General features: G+C 46.1%; 1 protein-coding gene across 2 annotated transcripts in view; it reads right to left on the minus strand.

Moving 5' to 3' along the window:
- The window catches only part of FNDC1 (fibronectin type III domain containing 1), a 101794-nt gene extending 80176 nt beyond the window's left edge, over window positions 1-21618 (minus strand). For both annotated transcript variants that reach the window (XM_039467945.2, XM_039467946.2), the window contains exon 1: window positions 21346-21618. In XM_039467945.2, the coding sequence (XP_039323879.2) occupies window positions 21346-21454 (109 nt within the window). In that variant the 5' untranslated portion in view covers window positions 21455-21618. The remainder of the gene's footprint in view (window positions 1-21345) is intronic.
- Window positions 21619-26390: the final 4772 nt, after the last annotated feature.

Genomic DNA, 26390 nt, shown 5'->3' on the forward strand with positions numbered 1-26390 from the left:
ATTGAAGAGTATGGACTCTAACGTGTGGCCATCATTGTGCTTTCTACCTCCTGGTCTCCCTGCTCCAGTTCTGGACCACTGAAGGACCCGGAAAGAGCCTGCAGGGCAGACTGCTCAGCATGCAGCTTCCCAGGTGTGACAGAGAGCAACTGGCCTAGACCTCACCCCATGAATTCCCACAGGGTTGTGGGAATATGCCAAATGGAGCCTTCCCAAAGGAAGGCAGGCCTAAGAGGAGACACACATGCCTGTGGCTTCTGATCCATTCACACCACCAGGTAAAGAAAGAAGGCCGACCAGGCAGTATTCCTCCCAATAGACCTCAGCTGCACCGTGGGGTATAGGATGGGGACAGGCCAGAAACATCCTCTCTTGTGCTCCTCAACACCACAGCTCCTCTCCTTAGAGAGGAGAATGGAAGCTCCCTGAACATCCCCAGCTGGTTGTCCCTGACCCCACTGGGTGTGACAGTCAACCTGTGGTCAGACTGTGGCTGCCCCTCAGAGTGAGGATGAGGACAACCTCACCCCACCTTCAGGAGATGCCCTGGATTCATCAGTGACCTGCCATGTGTCTTCCTGGGATTAAATATGGGAATATCACCCCTATCAGGACCCCAGAAGGCTTTGAAATGAGTGAACTCATTCTTAGCCAACTCCAAAGTCAAGCTGACCTCTGGGCTAAAAACTTACTGCTGTCCTGTCCTATTCCAGTGCCAAATTTTGCCCAGTTCATGCAATAGTCCAAAAGAGCCCAGCATAGACCCAGGAAAGAAATGACATAATGACATGACCATCTGCTCATAACACAATACAAGCAATACAAAAACACCCAGATTTTCACAGAAATCCTTCCCATCACTAAATTCCCAGGGGCAATTTAAAGTCCAAAAGTAGGACTTTCTTTGACTTATAGCTTAAAACCGAAAGAAATTAAAGTCCACATAGCCTTCCTCCTTTATGTCTTATAGTATTCAGCCTCAGTCAAGAAAGATTCTTTCCAATGCCCAGGAGGGGTGAGGGTTCCCTCAGCAACTGTGGCCCCTGCCATCATTCACTGAAATTGGTGCCATTTCTTCAGGATTCCGTAAAGTAAGACTAAGTGAATCCAAAGCCTCCCACTTGCCTAAATTCTTAAAGTCCACCACAAAATCTCTATAAGGAAGCCAATCCATACTGTACCATGAAGAGAATACACATTATTTCTGTCTATCCAGTAAAGCTCCCCTAATTCTTCTGGTAATGGACCTGTGACCCCAAACTGCCCAGGGAACTTTCCAGGAATTGTCCTAACTGGAGCTGGACCGGAGATGTGGCCTGTGCTTCTGCTCATGAGGCTGTGGAGGAAGAAACCTGGTATTGCTGGTGGCCAGCTCTTGCTGTCACATGGAGAATAGACCAGAGGTGAGGAGAGAGTTCCAGTGATGCTTACAGCCATAGTTCTAGGCATCCCACAGGCCAGCTGGACCCCTGCCCTTCCCATGGTATAGCTCCAAGAACCAATGAATTCTGGAATTTAAATGAACTCAAGTTGGATTTCTGCCATCTGTAGTCAGACCCTGACGGGCTAGGACATTATTACTATTATTATTATTATTATTATTATTATTATGCTTTAAGTTCTGGGATACATGTGCAAAATGTGTAGGTTTGTTACATAGGCATACATGTGCCATGGTGGTCATTATTAATCAAGATATTCTATGAAGGTAAACATTGGCTGGGTGCAGCAGCTCATACCTATAATCCCAGCACTTGAGGAGGCTGAAGTGGGTGAATCACCTGAGGTCAGAGTTCAAGACCAGCCTGGCCAACATGGTGAAACTCCATTTCTACCAAAAATACAAAAATTAGCCAGGCAGGTGTAATGGTGGGTGCCTATAATCCCAGCTATTCAGGAGGCTGAACCAGGAGAATCACTTGAATCTGGGAGGCAGAGGTTGCAATGAGCTGAGGTTTCGCCACTGCACTCCAGCCTGGTGGACAGAATGAGACTACACTTAAAAAAAAAAAAAGGTAACATTTTTGAAGCTACCCCTGCAGCCAGTGTATTTGGACACACCCAAAGAAATTGAGGCAGATCCACCTGGTATGACTGTCATTCCTAGCAAAGCATTCACGGCAGCCCACCCAGCCTGCAGCAAATGCCGAGGAGCTGGTGAGGACAGCCTAAGTTACAAATAAATCCCCAAAGGAATGTCAAGGGCTTTGGAAATACACTGGTCCCATAAAACCCCAAAAATGCTGAAATTATTTCTTAAGTATACCAAAGATTGCTCTTCAATGCAACAAACCCTTCATGCTTATTTAAGTCTCCCTACTTCATCTTTTTTTGAAATTCAAGTTTTACTTTCCATTGGAAACCGCCAAATACTTCCCAGACTCTGAAATGAAGAAAACACAGATCTCAGTATAACCACACATCTTGGACCAAAAAGTCAATAGATAATAAGCCAGAAAAGGTTAGGATGTACTGCGATAGCAGTATAGCTTAGAGGTAGGAATCAATGTAATGTATGACATAGAGACTACGATTCAGATGAAAGGTGGAAAAATTCAGCTGTTATTCATATGATACCAGACAGCATAGAAATATTCAGAAATCGGAAACATCACATGGTTGACAACACATGGATAAAACTCTAGAATCACTGAAATGACTGATAAAATTTTAAATATTTTTTCAAATCAATGTTGGAATTATATGTGCCAACTATTTATGAACCAGCCACACCCAGAAAAAAAAAAAACCTGTAAGTCCAGTTTGTTTTGTGGCTGTGTGATGAAAAATCAATACTAATAGAATTTGCATTTGGCGGATTGGATTTTCCCTGAGGAGGCTGCTGTTGGGTAGACACAGTCTGGGTATGAAAATAACTACCTGGGTCCCCTTCTGACATTTCTCAATATGCATGGGGTTCAATAAAAGTATTTTCCACGGTTGACATTGGTTCTTTAAGGATAACTGTACAAAAAATAAAATCAAACCCTAGCTCTTCAGAGTCTGAACTTACTATAAAACACACAAGGGAACTGAAAGAGCTTTACAAACAAAACCTCTGATGCCACACAGTGCTGTGTCAGGTCAGAGAGGAACATCAATGCAAGCAGGTGTCCCAGGTCCCACGGGAGATGGGGGACAGCTATGGAAGCAGACTGTGCCCTACAGACTTCACCCCTGGTTCACATTCCTCACTGCCTGGTCAATTTCCCCATGAAACTCTCACTTACTGGAGTCTACTCCAGGCCCAAAAGTGTCCTTTTGTGTTCACCTGTGGAGGGTGGACACTGATGGAGTGAGGAGCCCTGCCCTGGGCTGCAGGTCCCCATCACTGGCTGCAGCCAACACTCACTCCTGAGCAGAGGAGCCAGTTGCACCCTGGGCTCACCACTCCAGCCACTCCAGCCCCAGCTAAATTCCCCATGGTTGTCACTGGCCATTCTTTCAGCATTTTGATAACAGCGAAGTATCCTTTTATTCAGATTAAAAGGCCAAATTTTCATGCATGCATGCCAATGTGCTTATAAGGGTATACTGGATGGTCACTGAATATGGTTGTGAATCACATTTTTTCTTCATCATCTCAAAGAAGCCAAATGGTGAAGCCACCCAAATCTCCAAAGAAAAGCCACTGGCCAATCTTCACATGGCATTTGTCAGATCCATTTCTACCCCCTGCAGACTGTCAGCACCACCACCACCTCCACCCATTTCCGTGCAAGTGCAAGGATCAGGGTGATCCTCACATCCAGGCTTCGGTAGACTTCATCCTGTGCCAGAGACCCTTGTGTCTCTGGGCTCTGCCTGGGGGCTGCATGTAAGCTGCCCATGCAGGGTGTTTCCAGGCATGCCGCCTCACATGAAAAGGTCCCAGGAAAGAGCTTTCAGGGTGCCTGGACAGCCCACTTTCACCATTAGGGACCTAAGGCTTCCAACCTCCAGCCAAGGTTGCCTACACCATTGCACGATGCTGGCAAACTAAGCCTTCCATTCAGAAGCACTCTCATTACCTCAAGGGTTAATGGCTCCTCATGGACAAAGTTTGCCTAGAATGTGTTAGATTCTAGGTTGTTTATTTGCATTTCAGGAGAAGTTGAAGCGAAGAGAAAGAATATTCATTAATATAGTTTATCTTTCATTATTCCCTTTCACTATCTTCCTGCTTTACTTCCTCCTTCCCCACCGCCCACCAACTTGGAAAAGATCTACAAAGCAGAAAAATACAAAAATGGAATAATAAAATGAAGCATGAAGAAACTGTTTCAAAATAAACTTCAACTAGCAAATCTTAAATCAAACTCTCAAGCCAGCAGGAACTGACTGTAATTTTCCCAGAGAATATTCTTAAGATAAATCTCCTTTATCCCTCAAGATGTCTATGAGACATTTTAAGCTAAATTTTTATTAGTCCCATTCAAGTCTAGTTTCCCAACTACTATGTAACAGTCTAGCAGCTTGCATTAAATTCAAAAACCACCATCGTAGACACTATGGATTGGCTACCCAAAAGCTATTCCCAGCTTCTTTCTCCCTTGCCTTCTACTACAGAGGCTGGAATACCAAACACTGTCATGACGTTTCAGCTTCCCTTGCAGCTAAACTGGCCACATGATCCACTCTAGCTAATGACATAGAGAAGTCAGTCCTGACGTTTCTAACAAAGCATTTTAAAGGAGTTAGGTTTGGCTGTTATGGACTTGCGGCCCTTTGAACCTTCCTCCTTTATTTTTCTTTGGGATGTCAAGATGATGCCCAGAGATGCAGCTGCCGGCTTAAAAGATGGCATGACAATCTTGAGAATGATGACAGCAGAGTGGAAAAGGAAACAAGGCTATGTGTCCATAACCTTGTTAAACCATGACACAGTTCTGGTCTCCCTACTCCCAAGTTTACTGGTGAACGAGATGAACAATTCTCTGGTTTAGCCACTGTTGTGCAGATACCATGTTATTAACCATCCAATCCACTGCTACCTAACATCATGTCTGTATTTGTAAAATCAAATCATCTCTCGGATTTTTAAATGAGAGCTGCTTTGGTTTAATTTTCATTACTTTCTGTTTGTTACTGTTAAGTGATCCCCTCTGGGAATTTAATTTTGACAGTTCCAATGCTTATTTGACACTATGCCATTGACTTGAGTAATTACATCTGCTCAGAAAGCGATGCAGCCATAAATCAGACTGAACTTCACCATCAGATCTCGCTGAATCCAGTCATTAGCATTTGAGGTTTTAAAGTTGTTGGCCATTTTGTTTAGAAACCATTGTAAGCAAAAACTACTGTTTCAGAGAAAAAACAAGATTCCCCCCACCCTCCATCTAAACCACCAGCTTTCTAGAATGGTTTAGGGAAATGGACCTGGAGGAATTCCATAGATATATTTATTTATAACAATCATAAAAGAAAACAGGCACTAAAGAGCAAATGCCTATACTTGGGAAGGACTCATGCCTTCCGTTGACAGGCATCAGGGAGCCAACTAGAAGCCAGCACTTTCCAGGTTTTTGTGGAATTTTTTGCACATTCTTCAAATTCAATTTGTGACCAAGAAATAGTTTCTTAAAGAATGACCATTGTTTGCTAGTCCGGCTAGTCTCAGCCTACTATAAACTGCTTGGCATACCAGACCAAAAACACTCCCTGAAAATGTATTCCTTTTCCCAAAATGTGAAAGTCATTGTCTAACTATGTTAAACACTTGGGCATTGCTGTATCCAAAATCACCACTCATATTACTCAGAAAGCTCCCTGAAAAACAGCCTTAGAAGAGAAGACAAGCAAAGGTTCTGGAGAGGTAGGTTTGAAAGAGAATGAATGAGACAGGCATGACCAGGAACCAATGATCACATATACCCAGGGACTACCCCACTTGCTAATGAGCCATTTAAAAAACACTTCAGACAATAATAACTCATTTAATGACTATGAATGGGCATAAGTAAATTATCAATAAAGAGGTGGAAATATACAACACACCTAACAAACTAAGAGTTTAAGTTTTGGATCCATTTGTGATACAGAAAAAATATTTAAGGAAATATAGAAGAAAGGAAAGGAACATTTGCTTACCACCTACTTAGTGCCAGCCACTTCATTCATCTATGGAACAGATACTTACTGAGTGCCTACTGTGTGTCAGATTCTAAGTGAGGAACTGGCAATACAGAAGCGATTTAAAATGAGCTCTGTATTATCATAACTGTCCTCTCTTTGATCCCCATTTCCAACCTGTGCACTGCACTTTGGTATTCACATTTTTATAAATGAGGAAACTGAGTCTCAGAGAGTTAAGTGATTTGCCCAAGGGCACACAGCTAGTAAGTGCCAGCCAAGCTCAGACCCATCTGAAACTATAGACCATGATCTTTCTACTATACTTTGTTCCCTCTCAGATATAATTATAATTAAAAGCAATAAGTATAAACCTGGAGAGAAATCAGAACCAAAGCTATAAAACTGAAAGCCAGTGGCAGCAGCTGAATTCTTGGGGACACATGAGCTCCTGTCCTGAATGAGATCCTGTGACTGTCAGCACTCCATGCTGCCAAATCAGCATCTCTTGCTCCTCAACTTACTCTATGTTCAGCAACAGTGAGCATCTCCTCCTGGAGACACCTCTTCTTGGGTCCTCCGTGACCACTAGACTACTTCCAGGACACCATACTCCCTGGTTCTCTTCCACGTCATTGGCTACTCCCTCTTGGTCTCCTTTGCCAGCTCCTCCTCCTCTGCCAGAACACCAAATGGCAGAGCCCTGCAGAGCCCAGGTCTGGCTTTCCCTCTTCTCTACTGCACTCCTGCCTCCTCCTCTACTCCTGTAGCACACCTGCTGTTATGACTGCAAAGGCCATCCACAGGTGGAAGACTCCTGAATTCCCAACTCCAGTCCTGGCTTCTCCTCTAACCTCCAGTGTGCCCAACTGTCTACTCGACATCTCCACCCAAAGAACACAGAGGTCTGAGGGATGACAGTTTAAATCTGAAATTTTAGTGGTAGAAAAACCAGAAGAAGTTGCATCACGGAAGCAAGAGAGATTTTCAGGAAGAAGGGAATGTCCATCAATGTCAAATCAAGGCTGAACAGAGCCCATTTTTCTCCTCTTGAAGGAGAGTGCCCACCACCATTCAAGGCCCCCAAACAAAGCAAATATGCCACTGAAATTTCTCTCTACAAATATCTAACTCAGTCAATTTTCTATGAATGGGGCTAATCCTACCTACCTCATAGGATTGATGCAAGAATAAAATATGAAAGAAAATCATGAAACACTCAACACATGCGAGATAATATCAACATGAAGAATAAATGCCACAGAACACCTGGTATCACCAATCAGAACCCAATACAAAATGACCCAGCCTGATTCCCAGCACCTCAGCTTTTGGCCAATCCTCCCTCTCACAGCAGAGCTGTTGTTTGGTCCTCACTTTCTTCTATCTGGGAAAACATACTTTTAATTGGAATTTTAAAATCTTGATGGTTGAAAGGAAACTTAGATAATCTGATTCAACTTCTCCTCTTCCATCTGCCTATTGATTGTAAGTCCAAAATGACTGGACAGACCGAGTCAAATTCCAACACATTTCCCTACCTTCAAAGATAAACATCTTTGAATATGCTCTTCATTTGGATGACATAGAGTTACTAAGCAAAGCACTCCCCTGGGAATACAAGTGAATTAATTTGGAGACATATAAGAAAGGCAATGGGTTTCAGTGTACTGAAGGAAGCACTACATCAGCACACGAAAGAGGGAGGGTATCAGACATTTGCTATCAGCTGAGTGCCACTAACAAGAAACATTATCAGGGCCCAGAGGAAAGGAAGTCCTCCCAAAGCTAGGATAATCAGAGAACAGAGTATGGCATTAGTGGAACTCAAGGAGTGATTTTACTAGAAATTTCCCCCATGTGTGGGAGCCCTGGGTCACTGCTTTCCAGGGCTTGAATTCCAAGAGGATATGTAGTCAGTCCCTCTCTGTGGCTGTGATCCAGCCTATCCTCGACCCCTCAAAATGCTGAGAATTAGTTTCTGTAATGAAACTTCATTACATTCTCAGAGCGGCAGTGGACCCCACGGAACTCATCCCAAGGACCCCAAGTCAGATTCTGCATGCTTAGTAAGAAGGACACACAGTCTGCTCCAATGACATCTAGTGTTCGTCCCTGAACTTCATCCTCCCTAGGTGCCAGCATGGAAAGTGCAGCCACGATGCAGCTGTGAAAATAAATCAGCCCAAGGCCTGACATCCTTTGGGTGTGGTCTGTTTGTACATCAGTAGGTACATGTGTGGATTCTGAGAATTATTAGCCAAAACAAGATGCTTAAATTCTCCCAGTCCATCAGAAAGCAGTAGAAGAAAATCGCTGGATGGGCTGGAACAAAATGGTATTAAAAAACAGACTGGAGCTGAGCACATGTTACAGAAAAAGAGAACGTGGTGGTTTTCCACAGCATCGAGGAGGTCAAAGGCTGTCAGATCCATGGACCATGGACATTCTGTGGCAGAGAAAGGCTACCCTCATCTCATGGCCTGGAAGTCTCAGCTCAAGAACACAATCTAGACAGAGAAAAGAGAAAGGCACATCCCAAATTTTACAGAATAGGAAAAAAAAATGTGTTGATTGAGTTTCAGATTGAGTCAACACCAATGTGTGTCTGCCAGGCAAAGTCCTCAGACAAAGTTGGTGGTTCCTCTTCCTGATCTTACAATTCTCTATGCTTCAGGGCAAAAACACTACCTCTGGCAAGTAGAAGTTGATTAGAAAGTCTGAGATGATCCTATATTGCTACATTTATCACATTTGTCTGTCACTTATTGCCATAGCAATCCCAACTTCATTACTAAATCTTTGTAACCCCAGAGCTTCACACAGTGCCTTGCCTACAGAAGATATAAGTTAATTACTTACTATTTAATCTATCAGTAAAAGACCTAGGCCGGCTTGATCAAACAATTAAGACAATTGAATGTCCATAGGTCTTTGGAACTCCAAGTTGACAGTTCAGCACACAATGCAGCTCAGGGGCTTATACCTTCTTCATCTCAGCTATGGCCCAGTGCTGGAAGCTGATGAACTATTTTGCCTATTGAAAAGGAATCATCATTGTTCATTAGAGAAATGCAAGTCAGAACCACAATGAGATACCATCTCACGCCAGTCAGAATGGCAATTATTAAGAAGTCAAGAAACAACAGATGCTGTCGAAGTTATGGAGAAATAGGAATGCTTTTACACCATTGATGGGAATGTAAATTAGTCCAACCATTGTGGAAGATAGTATGGTGATTCCTCAAAGATTTAGAACTGTAAACACGATTTGACGCAGCAACCCCATTACTGGGTATATACCCAAAGGAATATAAATAATTGTATTATAAAGAAAGATGCACATGTATGTTTATTACAGAACCATTCATGATAGCAGATATTAAATCAACCCAAATGCCCATCAATGATAGACTGGATTTTTTAAATGTGGTACATATACACCATGGAATACTATGCAGCCGTAAGACTGAGATCATGTCCTTTGCAGGGACATGGATGAAGCTGGAAGCCATTATCCTCAGCAAACTAATAAAGGAACAGAAAACCAAATGCTGCATATTCTCACTTATAAGTGGAAGCTGAACAATGAGGATACATGGACACTTGCGTTATCACTGCCTTATTGACTGGAGTATTGGAGGAGAAGACAGGAGCAGCAACACTACAGAGAGATCGCTGGAAACATAACTAATCCATGCCAGGCTTAATACCTGGGTGATGGGTTGATAGGTGCTACAAACCACCATGGCACACATTTACCTGTGTAACAAACCTACACATCCTGCACATGTACCCTGGAACTTAAAAATTAAAAAAAGAAAAGAAATCATGTTGGTAAGCACACCGTATGTTATGAGTTAAATCGTATCCCTTCCAAAAATGTATTGAGGTTCTAACCCCTGGTTTTGTGAATATGACCTTATTTGGAAATTTTGGAAATACGGTCTTACAGAGTCAAGATGGCCAAACCTAATCCAATATGACGAGTGTCTTTGTAGCACAGGGACAATGCCATATGACATGGAGGCAGAGGTTGGACTAATGTGTCTAAAAGCCAAGATGCTAGGAAAAGGCAAGGAAAGTTTCTCTACCAGAGAGCATGACCGGCCCTACAGATTCTAAACTTCCAGCTCCAGAGTTGCAAGACGACACATTTCTTTTGTTTAAAGCCACTCAGTTTGTGGAACTTTATTACAACAGCCCTAGGACATGAACACACTGTGTAAATACAATTCTTCTCTCTAGCTGAAGATGGACTTCCAACACAAAGCAACTCGCTCACTAACGCATAGGCTGACACTACGCAGCTAGGGTGGAAGGGAAGCAGAACACTGTCACACACTCGTCACCGCCCCATATTCTGCTGGAGGCCTGTCAACATACATAAATATATTTAGATATATCATATGTAGCTAATACCAAAGAAAGCACATCTAGTCATTTAGTAAGGAGTCACTGAGCCTCTGCTATTTATGGGCAGCATTCTAGACAAGGAGGCTACAGCAGGGAATAAAACGAACAAAATGTTCTGCCCTCATGGAGCTTACATTCCAGCAAAGGAAGACAGTCAAGTATCAAATAAGCCAGTAAAATCATGAAATGATGGGTGTTGATGAGGATGTGGAGCAAAACAAGGCAGTGACAAGATGTGCTGGGGAGAAGGATGAGATTACCCTGTTAAAGGCAGGGAGAAGTCCAGAGGCCCCATGAGAAGAGGCTGCACAAAGAACCTGAAGAGTTGAGCCATCAACCCATGGACGCTTTTTGTTTTCGTTTTTGTTTGAGATGGAATCTCGCTCTGTCACCCAGGCTGGAGTGCAGTGGCACAATCTTGGCTCACTGCAGTCTCTACCTCCCAGGTTCAAGTGATTCTCCTGCCTCAGCCTCCTGAGTAGCTGGGACTACAGGCATCTGCCACCATGCCTGGCTAATTTTTGTATTTTTAGTAGAGACGGAGTTTCACCATGTTGGCCAGGTTGGTCTTAAATCATCACCTCAGGTGATCTGCCCACCTTGGCCTCCCAAAGTGCTGAGATTACAGTCATGAGCCACTGTGCCCAGCCATCAAGCCACGGATGTTTATGGAAGGTTATTCAGGCAAAGGGAAGAGCCAGTGCAAAAGCCCTGAGGCAGGAAGGGGCCTCGTACATCAGAGGACCAGCCAGGAGGCTGTGAGGGGCGGGGAGCCAAAGCAGATGGCAGATGGTTAAGGAAGGACATGGTATGGAAAAGATGACGCATAGTCTGGAAAATGTGTTGGGACCCTGGTTTGTATCTGAGGGAGTTGGGGAGCTACTGGAAGGTTCTGTGACATTGTGCATCATTAGACTCACTGCAACTGCTGTCCTGAGACTGGAGTGCTCTGGGAGGGGACAGAAGCAGCGAGACGACGGAGAGGTCACGGCAAAAATCCAGGTAATACGGCTTGGACCAGGGTGGTGGCCGCACTTCCCTGAGATGCCAAGTTGCAAGCCAGGACTTCTCTATTTACAAAAAAAAAAAAAAAAAAAAAAAAAAAAAAAAAAAAAAAAAAAAAAAAAAAAAAACACTTGCAAGCTAACTGCATTGATCACAAGCAGAATGGGCAAAATACTTTTTAAAAATAGGCTTTGGCCAATCCCAAAAGGTGACAGTGTAGAACTGCATTTATATGACATTCTTGAAATGATGAAATTATAAAATGTGAGAACAGATTTGTCGGGTGGATGGGAGGAAGGGAGGCAAATGTGGCTACATCAGGTAGCTCCAGGGCCTTCTCACAGAATGGTCCTGCATCTTCACTGTCCTGGCTGGGTTGCCACATTCCAGCTACACAAACTCTGCCTTTAGGGCAGGCATCCCCAAACTACGGCCCGCGGGCCACATGCAGCCACCTGAGGCCATTTATCTGGCCCCCCGCCACACTTCAGGAAGGGGCACCTCTTTCACTGGTGGTCAGTGAGAGGAGCACAGTACGTGGCGGCCCTCCAACGGTCTGAGGGACAGTGAACTGGCCCCCTGTGTAAAAAGTTTGGGGACGCCTGCTTTAGGGGAAGCTGGTGGAGGGTGCATGGTACGTCCACCTTACTTCTGTCAAACGAAACAGCAGAGAAGGAGACTCCAAGAGAAAATGATGTTGATTTAGGAGTGTGTACTGCAGTGGGAATTTGTATGCCATGGTGAACTACACGCATATTCAGAGAGTTAAAGGAAGGCAAAGGCTTTTAAAGGGAAAATAAGGAAGACAGTGATTGTCTCGAGATAATTATCCTTGAATACAAGGATCAGTGAAGAGGGTAGCGCCAGTCTGAGGATGGACAGGAAGTTGCTGGGGAGATGTCAGGTTGTCATGGCCTTTTGCAAGCTTGCAATTTTTCAGTCTTTGGCGAGAGTCCTTGGAGCCAGGCATTCGCGCATGAGAAACCTCCCTTCCTGGCCTTTCCTCGCTCTGTTTGTCAGGGTTTTTAGCACAAGTGACTGCATTTTGATCCTGACAACGTTCATGCTGCTTATCATTGCACAGGAATCTATGACTATCTCAAAATTAAAACTTTTTAAAAACATTTTTTGAAAAATAGCATTTAAGCCTATAGTGAAGTCCAAAACCCCAACCCTTATGTCTGGGGGTGGAAATGGGCACGCCACAATCGGCCATGAGAACAGATTTTTTTTTTTTTTCAAGGAAAGGGAAGATGGGGCCAAGTGAGCTCTGGAGGCAGAACCTGGAAACATCCCGTACGCCTGGTAGGCGAGGGCGGAGGCTTCGTGCCAAATGTCCTGAGATGCCATTGGAGGGTGTTATACGAGGGAGTGATTTGATCTGATTGGTGGTTTAACATGATCGCTCTGGACGCTCCGTGGAGATAACCCATGGCCAAGGGCAAGAGGGAAAACAAGGAAAATAGGAGGAAAATCACTGAAAGCTTCTCATGACGGGCACTGAAGTACACACAGCACGCTGGCTTCTCTGTGAAGGGCACACCTAAGCTTTCTGTCCTCTAAGTGTGACTGACACATCATCGCCAGCACACATCCATGACTGGGGGGCGAGCCTTCTCTGCACGGGGTTTGATTTTATATGTGAGTCTGTGCCACCGTGGTGGCTTTCCCCACTCTCTGCCAGAGCACCGCAAATTTCATGGCGCTTTTGTCAAAAGCAGCTTCTCCTCCTGATTTTGCAGAAGGAGCTCACATTGAGCCCGCCTGCCCCGGGTCCTGCCCTCCCCTGTCTGGCTAGAGTGGCTTCTCCTGAGCTCCTAGGACACCACACCTGTCCAAACCTGGCACACCCCATCCAACTTCTTGAGTTCTGCCATAAGTGACTGTGGATGAGGCTTTATCTCCAGACAAATGTGGGGTCACGATAAATGAGGAGACATTGCTGCACACCCTTCTCAGATACTTTATGAAAATGCTAGCTAACTCCAGCCACAGCACTAGTGCTTAAAGTACCCACTATCCACACTTTTCTTCAAGAGCAGCCTGTGCTCATCTCCACTCTGTTTGCAGATTTAGTAGAAGTTTCAATAAATTATGTCCATTCATTTCCTCTTTTCTTTTTTTAGACGGAGTCTTGCTCTGTTGCCCAGGCTGGAATGCAGTGGCATGATCTCAGCTCACTGCAACCTCCATCTCCCAAGTTCAAGTGATTCTTCTGCCTCAGCCTCCTCAGCAGCTGGGGTTACAGGCATGCACCACCATACCCAGCTAATTTTTGTATTTCTAGTAGAGACGGGGTGTCACCATGTTGGTCAGGCTAGTCTTGAACTCCTGACCTCGAGAGCTGCCCATCTCAGTCTCCCAAAGTGCTGGGATTACAGGCATGCACCACTGGCACCACTGTGCCTGGCCCTTTCATTTCCTCTTTAAGCCAAGTTACTTAGCACTCCCCACGAACTCCTAAAATTACACAAGGTCTTTCCTTGGGAACCACACTGAATTCTGCCACAGACCCACCCCGACCCCAAAGCCACTATACTCAACTATTCAAGACCTGCACTATAAACCAATCCTACCAGACTGCCCACATCTGAATACTTGAGACTCACGCTACCGGCCCTTTCCAAAATGGGACTGATCTAGAACATATGAGCCATTTCAGAAAACATGGAACCAAGATCATTCTTCAATTGAGTTAAGACAGGAGGTGACACAATATAGGCATTTTGTCTATATTATAATAAAGAAAGCCCCAAACAATGAACAAAAGCCTCAGTGGCCCCTTCTGACCAGAGCCCCTTGCAGTACTGGGATTGGCTGCTACATGACCTCCTACTAACCCAGAGACCTGTCACCTTATGGCACTCCCTCAGTGGCCACCAACACTGTGGATTCAGGTCAAACCCCAGGACCTTCTTGAGCTGGCTGCCTCCTATGCCTCCAACCCTGAATGCCACCATTGCCCCAGAGCAGCACGTAGCACAAGCCACCTGGAGCATTCCTGGTTCCTCGCATGTGCCTTCACACGTGGAGCGTGGTCTTTTCCTCCACCTGAGATGTTCTTCCTCGGCGTCTTTCCCCAACTAATGCCTACGCCCTTCTCAAAAGCCAGCTGAAATATAGCTGGCCTTGACCTCCCAGTCAATTTACCCCCAAGACACCTGTGGCACCTCTGTCCTAGCATATATCACCTGTCTGCCTTATCCTAATCCAGCCTTCCCTGCCTGTGTGTCCTCTGACAGCAGGGACTATGTTCATCTGACTTTGCATCTTTGTCTGACTCCTGGTAACCCTTGCTGAATGAATGAATGACTGAATGGACATCCTTCAAATGGAGACTCCTACAAAGTTAGAGCTGGAGGGCCCTTCACAACATCTAGGTCAATCCCCTCATTTTGCAGATGAGAAAACTGAGACCTGAAGAGTTATGACCTACCCAAGGTTACATAGCCAAATCAGTGGCTCAGCCAGAACCTAATAAACCAGATGAAGGGACATGGCACCATGAAACAGTCCCTAAATAAAACAGAGCCCAGCACCTAAATGGCACATTTCTCCAGAGAAGTTCAAGACATTTTAATGCTATGAGCATCAGTCTCACCCACCTCTGTGAGACACAGGGAGTTGCCAACCATGTACGTTAGCCACTAATGTTTCTTAGCACTGTTCCTTGGTCCAGTAAACAAAACTGAATGTCTTAGCACAAGGTGTGGCACTTCCAGGAGCCTTCTGTTTAAATACAGTCTCAAAGGTTCAAAGTTATGATTTCCATGGTAAAGATCAAGCATTCACAGAGATCCCCTGACGTTAAGTGGTGAAGGGTTGGGTAACAGGTTAGACACCCAGCACCGGCTTCTAGGAGCTGACATGCGAGCTTTAACAGAACCACCAAGGAAAGGGGGCTTTCCACAGCAAGGACCATATTCCTGGGCCAAATCCATCTTGTAATAGAGGCTAGATTCACTGCCACTCCATCTTAAGTCAAGCCCTACTGGAGTTCAACACATTTCAGTGTCTGGCAGAATCATTTCTCAACAGCCAACAGCAATGTTACAAAAGCAAACTTAGGAAGGCATTCTGAACAGATCAAAAACGTGAGTACTGACCCTCGCACCCAGCCTAGAGAAGAAAACAAGAGGATACAGTAAATATTCAAAGCACCCAGAACAGGGGTGTCTGCAGGGAGAGTGTGGGACCTGGGTTCCAAAGACTAAGTATTAGATTACAGACTTTGGGAAAACCAGTTAACCTCTCTGACCTCAGTTCCCCCAGTAGCAAGATGAGGATGTTACTGACTTTGCAAGGTCACTGCGAAAATTAAATGAAATAACAGAGAGAAATGGTAAACTCCATAACACTTTAAACTTCCAGTTATTATTAAAAGGAAGTGAAAATGTACACCTAAAAACTCCTCATAAAACTGAAAACAGAATTATGTAGATTGTACTTTACAGAGCATGAGGATGCCATAATTAAATCATTTCCTTCACAGATATGAAACCATAGTAAAAAAAAGAATGTGAGCGGCATCTACTTTGTAATTAACACAAACACCTCTCAAGTTATTTTTGCACATTGATAAGGGTAACGTTATTATAATAATTAGACTACTACATAATCATCATAATTAGACATTATAATTGTAATATTACCCTCCCTTGATACAAAAAGTAACCCTGAGGGTGGAGAGGAGAGTCTGAGAGGGGACCCATCAGGGCAAAGGAGGCAGTTACTGAGTCTGGCACCCTTGTGACATCCCTTAGGCTCACCCTATCTTTCAGCTGCGGCAGCTTTGGTGGCGGCCTGCAGAGGCCCCAGCGCACCCCAACAGCCACCGGGCTCCTGACCCCAGCTGAAGGTCTAGGCAATTTCCTTTCTCACCAGCGCTTATTTGAATTTGCTAACACGCAGCCATTTCGACTCTTAATGAGTGATCTGTCCTTTCCAACGTAATATTGGAAGGAAGCGCCCAGGAGCAGAAAAATTGCCAAAAGGCAAGCACTAAGGGAGAAGCAGGGCAGACGGCTGGATGTTTGTCCTAATTTGCTTATCTCTGCAAAGCCACAGCTTCAGCTAAGTGCTCCCCTCCAACCAGGGCCGCACGGAAGGGCCCGCGGGCGGTGGCTTCGCCTCCAGAAGGCCAGGAGCGCCCTCTAAGGGCCTCAGAGCGCAAGTGCTGCCCCGGCCAGGCCGAGGGACGATGCAGGTTTTTCATAGACAAGGATAACTAACATTGGGGAGGAAAAGAGGGTGCTCACGAATGTGAGTAACCAACACCTCCGTGATTCCAAATGCTCTAACATGCATCTACGAAAGGTGGTAAAAGAGACGGATGAAACGGTATCCACCGCTGTCCCCAGCGACCCAGTTCGCCTCCCCGAAGTCACCAAAGTTTGCAGTTTCGTGGGTGTTCTAACAGACACACCCTATGCACTCACAAGTCGATACATACATATACATATTCTCTTCTCTCCATTAGTTTTACACCTTTAAATACCCCTATTTTTAACTGAACGAAGAACTCCAGATAACAGTGTAATTAGAACTCAAGAAATCCCCAAGTACCACTGGGGACAAGGAAAAGGGGTCTGCTCCTTAATCAGCCACAGGTGATGACGCCTCTCCCGAAATGTTTGCTTCCAGACTCCCCGCCCCACCCTCATACCTTGAGGTAGGCAGAATGGTCTCCCAAAGATGTCCTTGTCCTAGTCCCCAGAACCAAGGATGTGGGCACCTCTGGGAGGTAGAAAGGGCAAGCAAGGCAACAAGTTCTCCCTTAAAGTTCCGATGCAGACCTTGATTTTAGCCCAGTGGGGCCCATTTTGGACTTCCGATCTCTAGCACCACAATAAAGCTAGTACATTTCTATTGTTTCAAGTCATTAAGTGTGTGGCAGCTTGTTACAGCAAAAGGAGATGAATGCACTCCCCCTCCCCTCCCGTTTTCAGGGAATGGGTCTTTAGAACTTAAATATGACGTGAATGGTCTTGGTAGGACATATCGATCATGCTCTGGAAGTGTCTGGTGATAACTTTCCAGGGATGTGAATTGTCACTCTGCAATCCTGTTACAACCCTCTGATTCCACAGGAATAAATTTCATGATCAGCTGATGAACAAACAGGTCTTCCATCTGCCATTGGCGGGCTCCAATACACAAGATAAAAGGTGAGCGGGTCTCACTACATTCTCTCAAAGAGGACTGAAGTAAGAGGGAATCCCCAAAAGCCTCACACAGGTTGAGCCACAGGAAAGCTTCTAAAGGTTTCCAGAGATGAAAGGAGTCTCCTTCAATTGGTCTATTCCAGAGCAGAGACTGGCCCAAGGCCCCGGGGTGCAGAACAGCACTGCTGCTCACGCCCAGGCACCCTGATTTTTAACCTACTTCCTTCCATATATACCAGTGTGTCTCAAACGTTTTGGCGCCTGAATTATCTTCTACTCTTAAATTTATGAGGATGCCATGGAGGTTATGTGTCTGTGGGTTTTATCTGTCCTTACTGAATCTACTGGGAATTAAAACTAAGAAAAGCCTAAAATACATACTTAATTATTTTAAAATAACAATAATAAACCGTTACATGTTGACATAAAAATGTATTTTTATGAAACATAACTGTTTTCCAAAATGAAGAGAAATGAGTGAGAAGGGTGGCATTGTTTCTACATTTTGGCAGATCTTTTTAATAGAATATCTCTGATCTGCTTACGCATTCAATCTATTGCAGTATGTTGTTTTGGTTGGAGAAAATCCAGCCTCACACGTATATGTAACTGGGCAACTATTGCAATAGCTTTTTTGGATAATTTTGAAAATCTCTGATATTACACCAAAACTCATCAAGTAGCCATTTCTTAGAATCTGAATGAAGAATGTTTCATATTTCGTTACATTAAAGATCCATTGTGTTACTGTGCTCTTTGAATAGATCTTTTACCCATGCAAGATTGTTGTAAGGCTATACACTGGTCATTTGGATCTGCTGGTTTATTTGGTCATGCAGATCGGCTAAATGTTGACACATTTTGTAATATGACATTTACAAATCACATTCATTTATATCACCATTGATCTCACATAAAAAATGTAAATACTGGGATAATTTCAAGTTTATAGTGATGGAAATAAGTTGGCAAATTCTAATTTTCACTTCAAAGCTCAAATTTTATCACTGGCAAGAAATAATAGCAGTTATTTTACTAGAAGTAGCAGGCTCCCTTTGTTCATTTTTAACATCTGCCAAATACCCAAGTCAGAATAACTCTAGTTTGTCTGTTGTCATTCTTTGTGGTAAATATCACATTCCATTTAAAAAAATCAGCTAGCTTAATGCACAACTCACGTGATAACACCAGTGCTCCCCTTCGGGCTGCCACTGAACGTGGTCATCAGCAGTAGTACCTTATGTGTCCTTCCCATTTATTTACACTATTAAAAAGACACACATTCAAAGATACAGGGATTTGGTAAAATTAATAATTTTACTGTGGCATCAAGGGCATTCTTAACGAAACTGGCAAATATTTTTTAACTGCAAAGGCCCCCCCAAAATTCAATAAAGGTATGGTGATTATCTCTGCCTTGATTTACAGCAAGGCGCCTGCAGTTTGCCCATCAAGCTTTTACACCCTCAGTGCAAATGTCAACTGTGAAAAAGGAAAATAGCATCTTAGTAATCTTAGTATTACTTTGAAAATAGTTTTGACATGGAGAATTCCCCAAAAGCGTTTTTGAAGCAGAAAATAAAAATCATCCGTAACCACCCTAAGATATCCACTGTAAATACGTGCCTGTGTGAGTTCATCCACACGTGTTTAGAAAAATGGATCATCCCAGACTAGCAAGCCCATCATAACTTTAATGTTTGCATAGTAGCCTATTGTAGGGATGGATGCATGTGGGAGCAGCGGCACTGCTTGCTTATTTTGTTTTATGTTTAATTGAACCTAAGCTGAAGGGGTTATTCAGATCTTCAGTGTGCCCTGCTTTAAACAAAGTCCCTCCGGAGCTATCATGTCTGTCACTATTATGTGGCCCTTGTAACTTCCTTACAGAGATTCTGGCCCCAAAAAGGTGGGGGCGGGGGAGTGGGGCTGGACACAAGCAGTTCGCTTGGTCCATGCATTAATTCAGCCAGAGAGAGGGAGCAGTCTGCCCATGGTGTTGCTGTCAAAAGGAGTCCATGAAAGAAATGACGTACCCCATGATTTCATCCACAGTATGGGGAGCTATCTACAGGCTGCTATGTCTGTTTCTATCCTTCTATTGTTCAATTTAAATGTGGTAGATGTCATTCTGAAATGTGCTTGTCCTCCTTTGCCCACTTCTAGTCTGCTCATCATTTCACTGCAGCTCCCACGTCAACACAGTACAGAGAAGGGCTGGGAAGCGGTCCAACCCCAGCATTCCTCAGCTGAGTGATCCACAGAGCAGAAGGCGAAAGAAGCAACAGCGCAGATCGCGGTGGGTTTCCTGGAGCTCTCTCAAACAACCCTACTCGGAACCCACTCGCGTGCAACTCACAGGCAGGTGGCAGAGGAATCGGAAAGGCAGAAGGCTGGAATCGCCACAAAGCCAGGGCAGCACTGGTTCCAGTTTCAGACCATTTTCAGAAACAAAAACTCTTCCAGCACTCGGAAAATTTTAACTTAGAAAAACAAAAGCCAGGAGTCGTAGGTGGGGAAGTTGGAAGGCTTTAAAATAGTTTGATTCCTCTCAAGTACTGTGCAAAATAGTCAGTGAATACTTTCTTAGAGATCACTAATGGGAAGGAAAAGACCCTACAGCAGCCACTGCCTTTTATGAAAAAGTGGCACTGGCGTCAGAATACCTGGTAGAAACCTGAATCAAGCACTGGGATGATGTATCTACCAAAAAGTCACAAAGCAATGTGGCCCCCAACTTTTCTTCCTTTACCCCTGAAGTAAGAGAACAATATAGACACTAAATAGCATCCTAAAGCAAGTGCCCTCATTGGAATAGTATCTGACAATCATTGTCTGCTTCTTGGAGTTCTACAAACCAATGACCTAAAAACCACAGTTTCAAGTTTAAAAATGCCTGCACGGGAGGTGGGAACAAGGTCCGCCAAAGGCTTAGGAATGAAAACCCCGCCACAAACTTGTCTCTCTCTGCAGGAAACTTGCAAGAAATCTGACAAGAGCTCGCTAGCATTTTCTGAAAAGCACTGCTCCCAAAGCAAGCATCCATCCTGGCTGTGCCTCAGCCGTCGGGGAAGGGCGAGCTTCTCTGGACGCGACTCCTTTCTCATTTCCCTCTCCCTCCTCTCAAAACAAACATTTTCTCCCAGCTTGAGCGCGCGGGCCTCTGCCGCCTGGAGCGGGGCTGGCACGGGAGCGCGGCTCCTCCCGAGCGCAGAGGCACCCGACGGCCCGCGGCAGCTCGCAGCCTTTCCCCGCGCCCTTCTAGAACAGCCGCGCGCTGCCTCCCTCCCGTCTCCCGAGTGCGTCCGCGGGAGAGGGGAACGCGGAGAAAGAACCTACACTCCCGGGAAATTCTGGGCAAAAAAAAAAAGACATTCCCCCAGCCCGCACGCCGAAAGTCCCTTTGCCCCTCATCCCGCGCCCCTGTGCCTGAATCTCCCAGGACACTTAGAGGACTGGAGCCTCCGGACCCCAGGGCGGGCGACCGCAAAGTTAAACGCCAGCGCGCTGCGCTCCCCGGGCACCGAGGCGTCCCCGCTCCCGCCTCCCAAACAGGGCGCCAAGTGTCCCGACCCGCGAGTGACGAGGACGCACAGGTTAGTGACACGATGAGCAGCCAGCGCGGAGCGGGACGGCGGGGCCCCAGCGCGGGAGGGGGCATGGGGAGCAGAGGAGCGCCGGGGGCCTGGCCGGGCGCGGCGCGTACCTGGGGCCCCCGCCGAGGAAGCGACGGGGAGCAGCGCGGCCACGAGCAGCAGCGCCGCCCAGGGCAGCCGGCGCGGCGCGCGCAGGGGCGCCCCAGCCTCGGGGGCCATCGGGAGCCCGGGCTGGGCCTGGGCTGGGTGCTCGCGGCTGGCCGGGGGGGCGCTGGCCGGAGTCTGGGGAGCGCAGAGGCGCCGCCGTCCGTCTGTTCCGCGCGCTCTGCGCTGTGCCTGCCGCGCCCCGGCCCCGCGGCGATCGCTCCGGCCGCGCACCGGCAGCCGCGCTCCGCCACTGAGGCCGCCGACCTCCCGCCGCGCCTTTTAGCCGCGCTCGGGCGCCCCCTGCCGGCGGGCGGGGCCGGGGCCGGAGGGGCCGGCGGGGGCGACCCCGGCGATGGGGGCGGCGGGACCAGGGCCGGAGGCGGGCGGGGCGCGGGGCGGAGGGGCCGGGGCGCCCCGGACGGACTGAGCGGTTCTGAACTTTCGGCGGTCGCTGTGCTGCGCCAAGTGGCTGGGGAAGTTCCTCCCCTGGTCTAACCCTCTCATTTTCTGGCTGGGGAAGTCGCCCATCGCGCCCAGGAATGCCCTTTGTGGGGACCCGGGCCAGGACCCCTCACCCAGCCCGCAGCGCTGTCGTCCTGTGGCCAGCCCGGTCCTCGCACGTCCCTCCCCGCACCCAGCGCGCCCGCGTCAGGGGTTTTCAGCGTCCTGAGACCCTGCTGCGTCTGGCTGTCATTTCTGGGGCGCTCACGATGCGGGTCGAAAAGGAACCGTTTTCGGGGCGCTTTGTTGCCCAGGCCACGGACTCAGCTGACCTCGCCTTTCCCGTTTCTGTAATTTTAACGCCGCCCCAGGTCGCTCTATTCCTCCTTCCAGGCGGGCTCGGAGCGCCCCTGGAGGCGGCGGTGACCGGAGCGCCAGGAAGGCCGGGTCCTGGGCGCCGCGTGCTGCTGTCCGCGGACCGGTGTCCTCGCAGAGCTGACCCGGCAGCTGACCCGGCTGGACTCGCCACCCAGCGCTGTGTCAACTGTCCCTCGGGACAACCCAAAACTTGACAGGATTTGTGTTCTGCAGAGAGAGAGAGAGAGAGAGAGAGAGAGAGAGAGAGAGAGAGAGAGATAGATGCTAGATGAATTGTAAATAGATGAAAACTGGAAATACAGTATCTCTTTGAATTTGTGCATCCAGGAAAGGCATAAACCTACCGCCTTCCTTTCCAGAAAACTCTCCTGCTTCCCAGCGATGGTTCTTCTTTATTAATCTTTGCAGCTGGGTGAGTTCTATGGCTCTTAAAGTTTGCAAGCATTTTACTGTTTAAAGACATACTGTTTGTTTGTTTGTTTTTTGAGATAGGGTCTCCCTCTGCCTCTGCCGCTCAGGCTGGAGTAGTGCAATGGCGCCATCTCGGCTCACTGCAACCTCCACATCCTGGGCTCAAGCGATTCTTCTGCCTCAGCCTCCTAAGTAGCTGGAAATACAGGTTCCAGCCATCATGCCCAGCTCATTTTTTGTATTTTTGTAGAGACAGGGTTTTCCCATATTGCCCAGGCTGGTCTCCAACTCCTGAGCTCAAGTGATCCGCCCGCTTCAGCTTCCCAAAGTGCTGGAATTACAGGGGTGAGCCACGGAGCCCAGCCTAAACACATGCTTTCTGGCGTTACTCCCTTATGTTGTCATGTTTCCCCCATGGAGCTGTGTGGTTTCTGTCTCACCAGCAGCCACCCGGCTCTGCCTATTATGGGGGAATAGTGGCTCCCTGCCCAACTATAACCAAGTGACAGGCCCCTTCCTTACTCCCACTCCTTCTCAAAGCCCCACTTCCCCACTGGCTCAGTGCTCTGCAGTAGCCTAGATAGGGTCACTCAGAGGCAGGACTGTTTCTAACAGAGACTGGTGGAAAGGTCTTTTTCTCCCATTATTCATGGATTTGGAAGAATGATATCCACGGCAGGCTGAAACACAGCCCCCTCAAAAGGTATTCCTGTCCTAGTCCCTGGCCCTGTGAATATCACTTTACATGGTTTATTAAAAAGCGATTAAGAATTTTGAGATGGAGATATTATCGTGGATTATTGGGGTGGGCCCTAATGCAGTCATGTATGTAACTTATAAAACAGAGGAGAGATTTGACACACACAAGAGAAATCCAGGTGAGGACAGGGGCAGCCATTGGAACGATGCACCCATAGCCAAGGGATGCTGGCAGCCACTAGAGGCTGGAAGAGGCTCCCCCAGTGCCTGTGTTGGACTTCAGTCCAGTGGAAATGATTTCAGACTTCTGGTCTCCAAGACAGTGAGAGAGCAAATTTCTGTTGTTTAAGCCACCCACGCTGTTCGTAATTATTTGTTACAGCAGCCACTGGACACCAGTGCAGTAGCCAGGATGGGCCTGTGGCTCTGTCTCCGGCCTTGAGGTATACCAGCCAGAGAGAAGGAAGCCATGCATAGAAAGCGGCCAACCAGGAAGAAAAGTGCCTGACAGTTGTGAGAGTCCTGGGCTCCAGCCTCACCCCTGCACTTCTGAACACTGGTTCTGGGGAGAGCACATTCCCTTTTGCTAACTTGGAATGAGATGTCTATTTTCTACAAGCAATGAGTCTTGGCTAGTGCACTCCCCCCTATTCTGAAGAGGACAAGATTTATCTTTATTGCTAATCTGTCGCCCAAAAGAGGCCATCACAAAACCAAACACAGAGTAACATCCAGGAAGTGCTGAGGTTAATTGCCATTCATTCATTCATTCATTCAGCAAATACTTATTGTGATCTACTCTATACCCAACACTGCTCTAGACCCCGAGGATTAGCAGTGATGAAAAGCAGGTGAATAGCAGGAGTAAGTTACAGGAAGAGGAAGGGAGGCAGCAGAGAGGACCTTACAGGCTGCAGGAAGGGTTTAGGCTTTCTATCCAAGAGGTGAAGGGCGACACAGGAGAATTCTGATCAGAGGAGACACCAGTAAACAGGCTCTTACAATCCCACTGGGGCAAGACGGTTCTTGAACATGACGGATAGCAGTGGAGCATGAGAACCAAACGAGGTTCTGGATGCATCTTAAAGATACGGCTCAGGTAATTTTCTGACTCATTGGACGTGGAGAAAGAGGATTTGCAATACACCAAGTCACACTATTCTCATGCTGCTCATTAACTCTCCACTGGGACTTCCGTAATTTCAGGATGTCACTCATTAATTTTGTTTTATGAACTAATCGCATGCCATAATCTGTAGAGGCACACAGTGAAAGCTCATCAGATATCAGTTTCCTTCCCTGCATCCTCATGGATGCATATGCACTTGTCTTCCTCCCCAGAATGATACTTACCAGAGCAACTTTCTTAGGGGTACATTTCAGAGTGAAGCACAAGGTAAAATTACTTCCAATTTTAGAGTTTCAGAACCCTCAACCATGGGCTGTTTGATATTAAATAAAATTACCAACACTTACCAGTCCTGATTCTAATTTCATTACAAATCTGAGAGTGTGTGTTTCATCAACAGTATCATAAAAGTGACTTTTAAGGTATAATTACCTTTAGGTTTAAAAGATCTTAAGAAAACGGAACTAGGAGTCAATCATCTGTCCTGAACGTGGTCATCTCACAAATAGAAGCACATTCAAGTTTTCTTCCTTCTTGTCAATTTTGAGTCCACTCTGTCAATACTGTTGTCCTGTGAAAGATTTTAAGATTTTACTATTTTTTCACATAATTTCCTGATCTCCTGATTGTTGCTTCTAAAAATAGAATAAAAGTTCATCAAAACCAAACAGAGCAAAGGTTGCTCTGAGGCTAGATGACCAGTCATTAAAATCAATGCCTTATTAGCCTGCCTTAGTTCTGTGGGTTTTTGTTTTTTTTTTTTTTTTTCTGGTTTTACAGATCAGCCTATGTTCATATACACTGTTTCTGGTTCTAGTTATTTTTAAAGTAATTGTACATCCAAGGAGTTCGGCACCCTTTAAACACATTGTTTTGACATTTCTATGTGACAGGGTAAATTAAAATGCTACTCTTGTGTTTCATATAGATAAATGGGAAGCAAATTCAAATGACCTTTCAGTACAGACTCAAGTCGAGTTTTGAAAGTGGGTGTCTCATATTATTCATCTGACATCAAATTTCGTTCAGTCCTCAGTTTGGCTCGCGTGGCTCTTTAATTCCTTTTTAAGCACTATATTTGAATAGATCTGCATATTTTGACTGCAGCAGGACATGACACAATACGCATGACACAATAGTGACGTGCTTTTAAAGGCTACATAGGAGAACAAAAGAGAATGTACCTACAGCGCTCGTGGTGACTGTGGGGAGCTCAATACACCAGAGCAGATCTGGAGGAACACTTCAGTCCCCAGGAGTCTATGAACAGAGGGAAAAGGAAAAAGAAACTAGAGGCGAGCAGGTAGACACTGCCGTCTCGATTTCACCTTGCCCTGGGAGAAGGATGACAGAAATAACTTCTCACTGGGAATAAGATAAAATAACAAAATAATGCTTTACTACTTTTTTTTGAACAGTATTCATTCTGTTCTGATTCTCACCACAACGTTAGAGGCACTATTCTGATTCTGCAGGAGAAAACCAAGGCTCCAAGAGATTGTGTGGCAAGTGCTCAGCCCTTTAACTGATGAGCCTGGGAGTCCAGTCCGAGCCTCTGACCTCAAGGGCACAACTCTCTCCACCACATGACACTCAGAAGGTCTTCTCCCTCTCTCCCATGTTCATTAAAATATGAGGATCAAGGGAGAGAGGATAAATAAAGGTCTGTTTTGCACACCCCATGTCCAGTGCAGATTTATCAGAGACACTTCCTTACCATCCAGATAGGGACGAATCCCACTTAGCAAACAACTGCATGAGACCTCAATGTTGCATCATTCATGTTCTTAGGGTTTCAGAGATGCAGGAAAGAAATGGTACTTCTTAAAAAACCCTGCTGTGAATCCATCATTGCCCAAAACACACTTTCTCTGCACAGAACTTCTAACGTGTTTCCACTGCAAGCCAGCGCCAAGGCAATTCTCTTCTGTTGTACAAATCTACTGGCAA

This window comes from Saimiri boliviensis, chromosome 4 (genome assembly GCF_048565385.1).
Source record: "Saimiri boliviensis isolate mSaiBol1 chromosome 4, mSaiBol1.pri, whole genome shotgun sequence".
Taxonomy (NCBI): Eukaryota; Metazoa; Chordata; class Mammalia; order Primates; family Cebidae; genus Saimiri; species Saimiri boliviensis.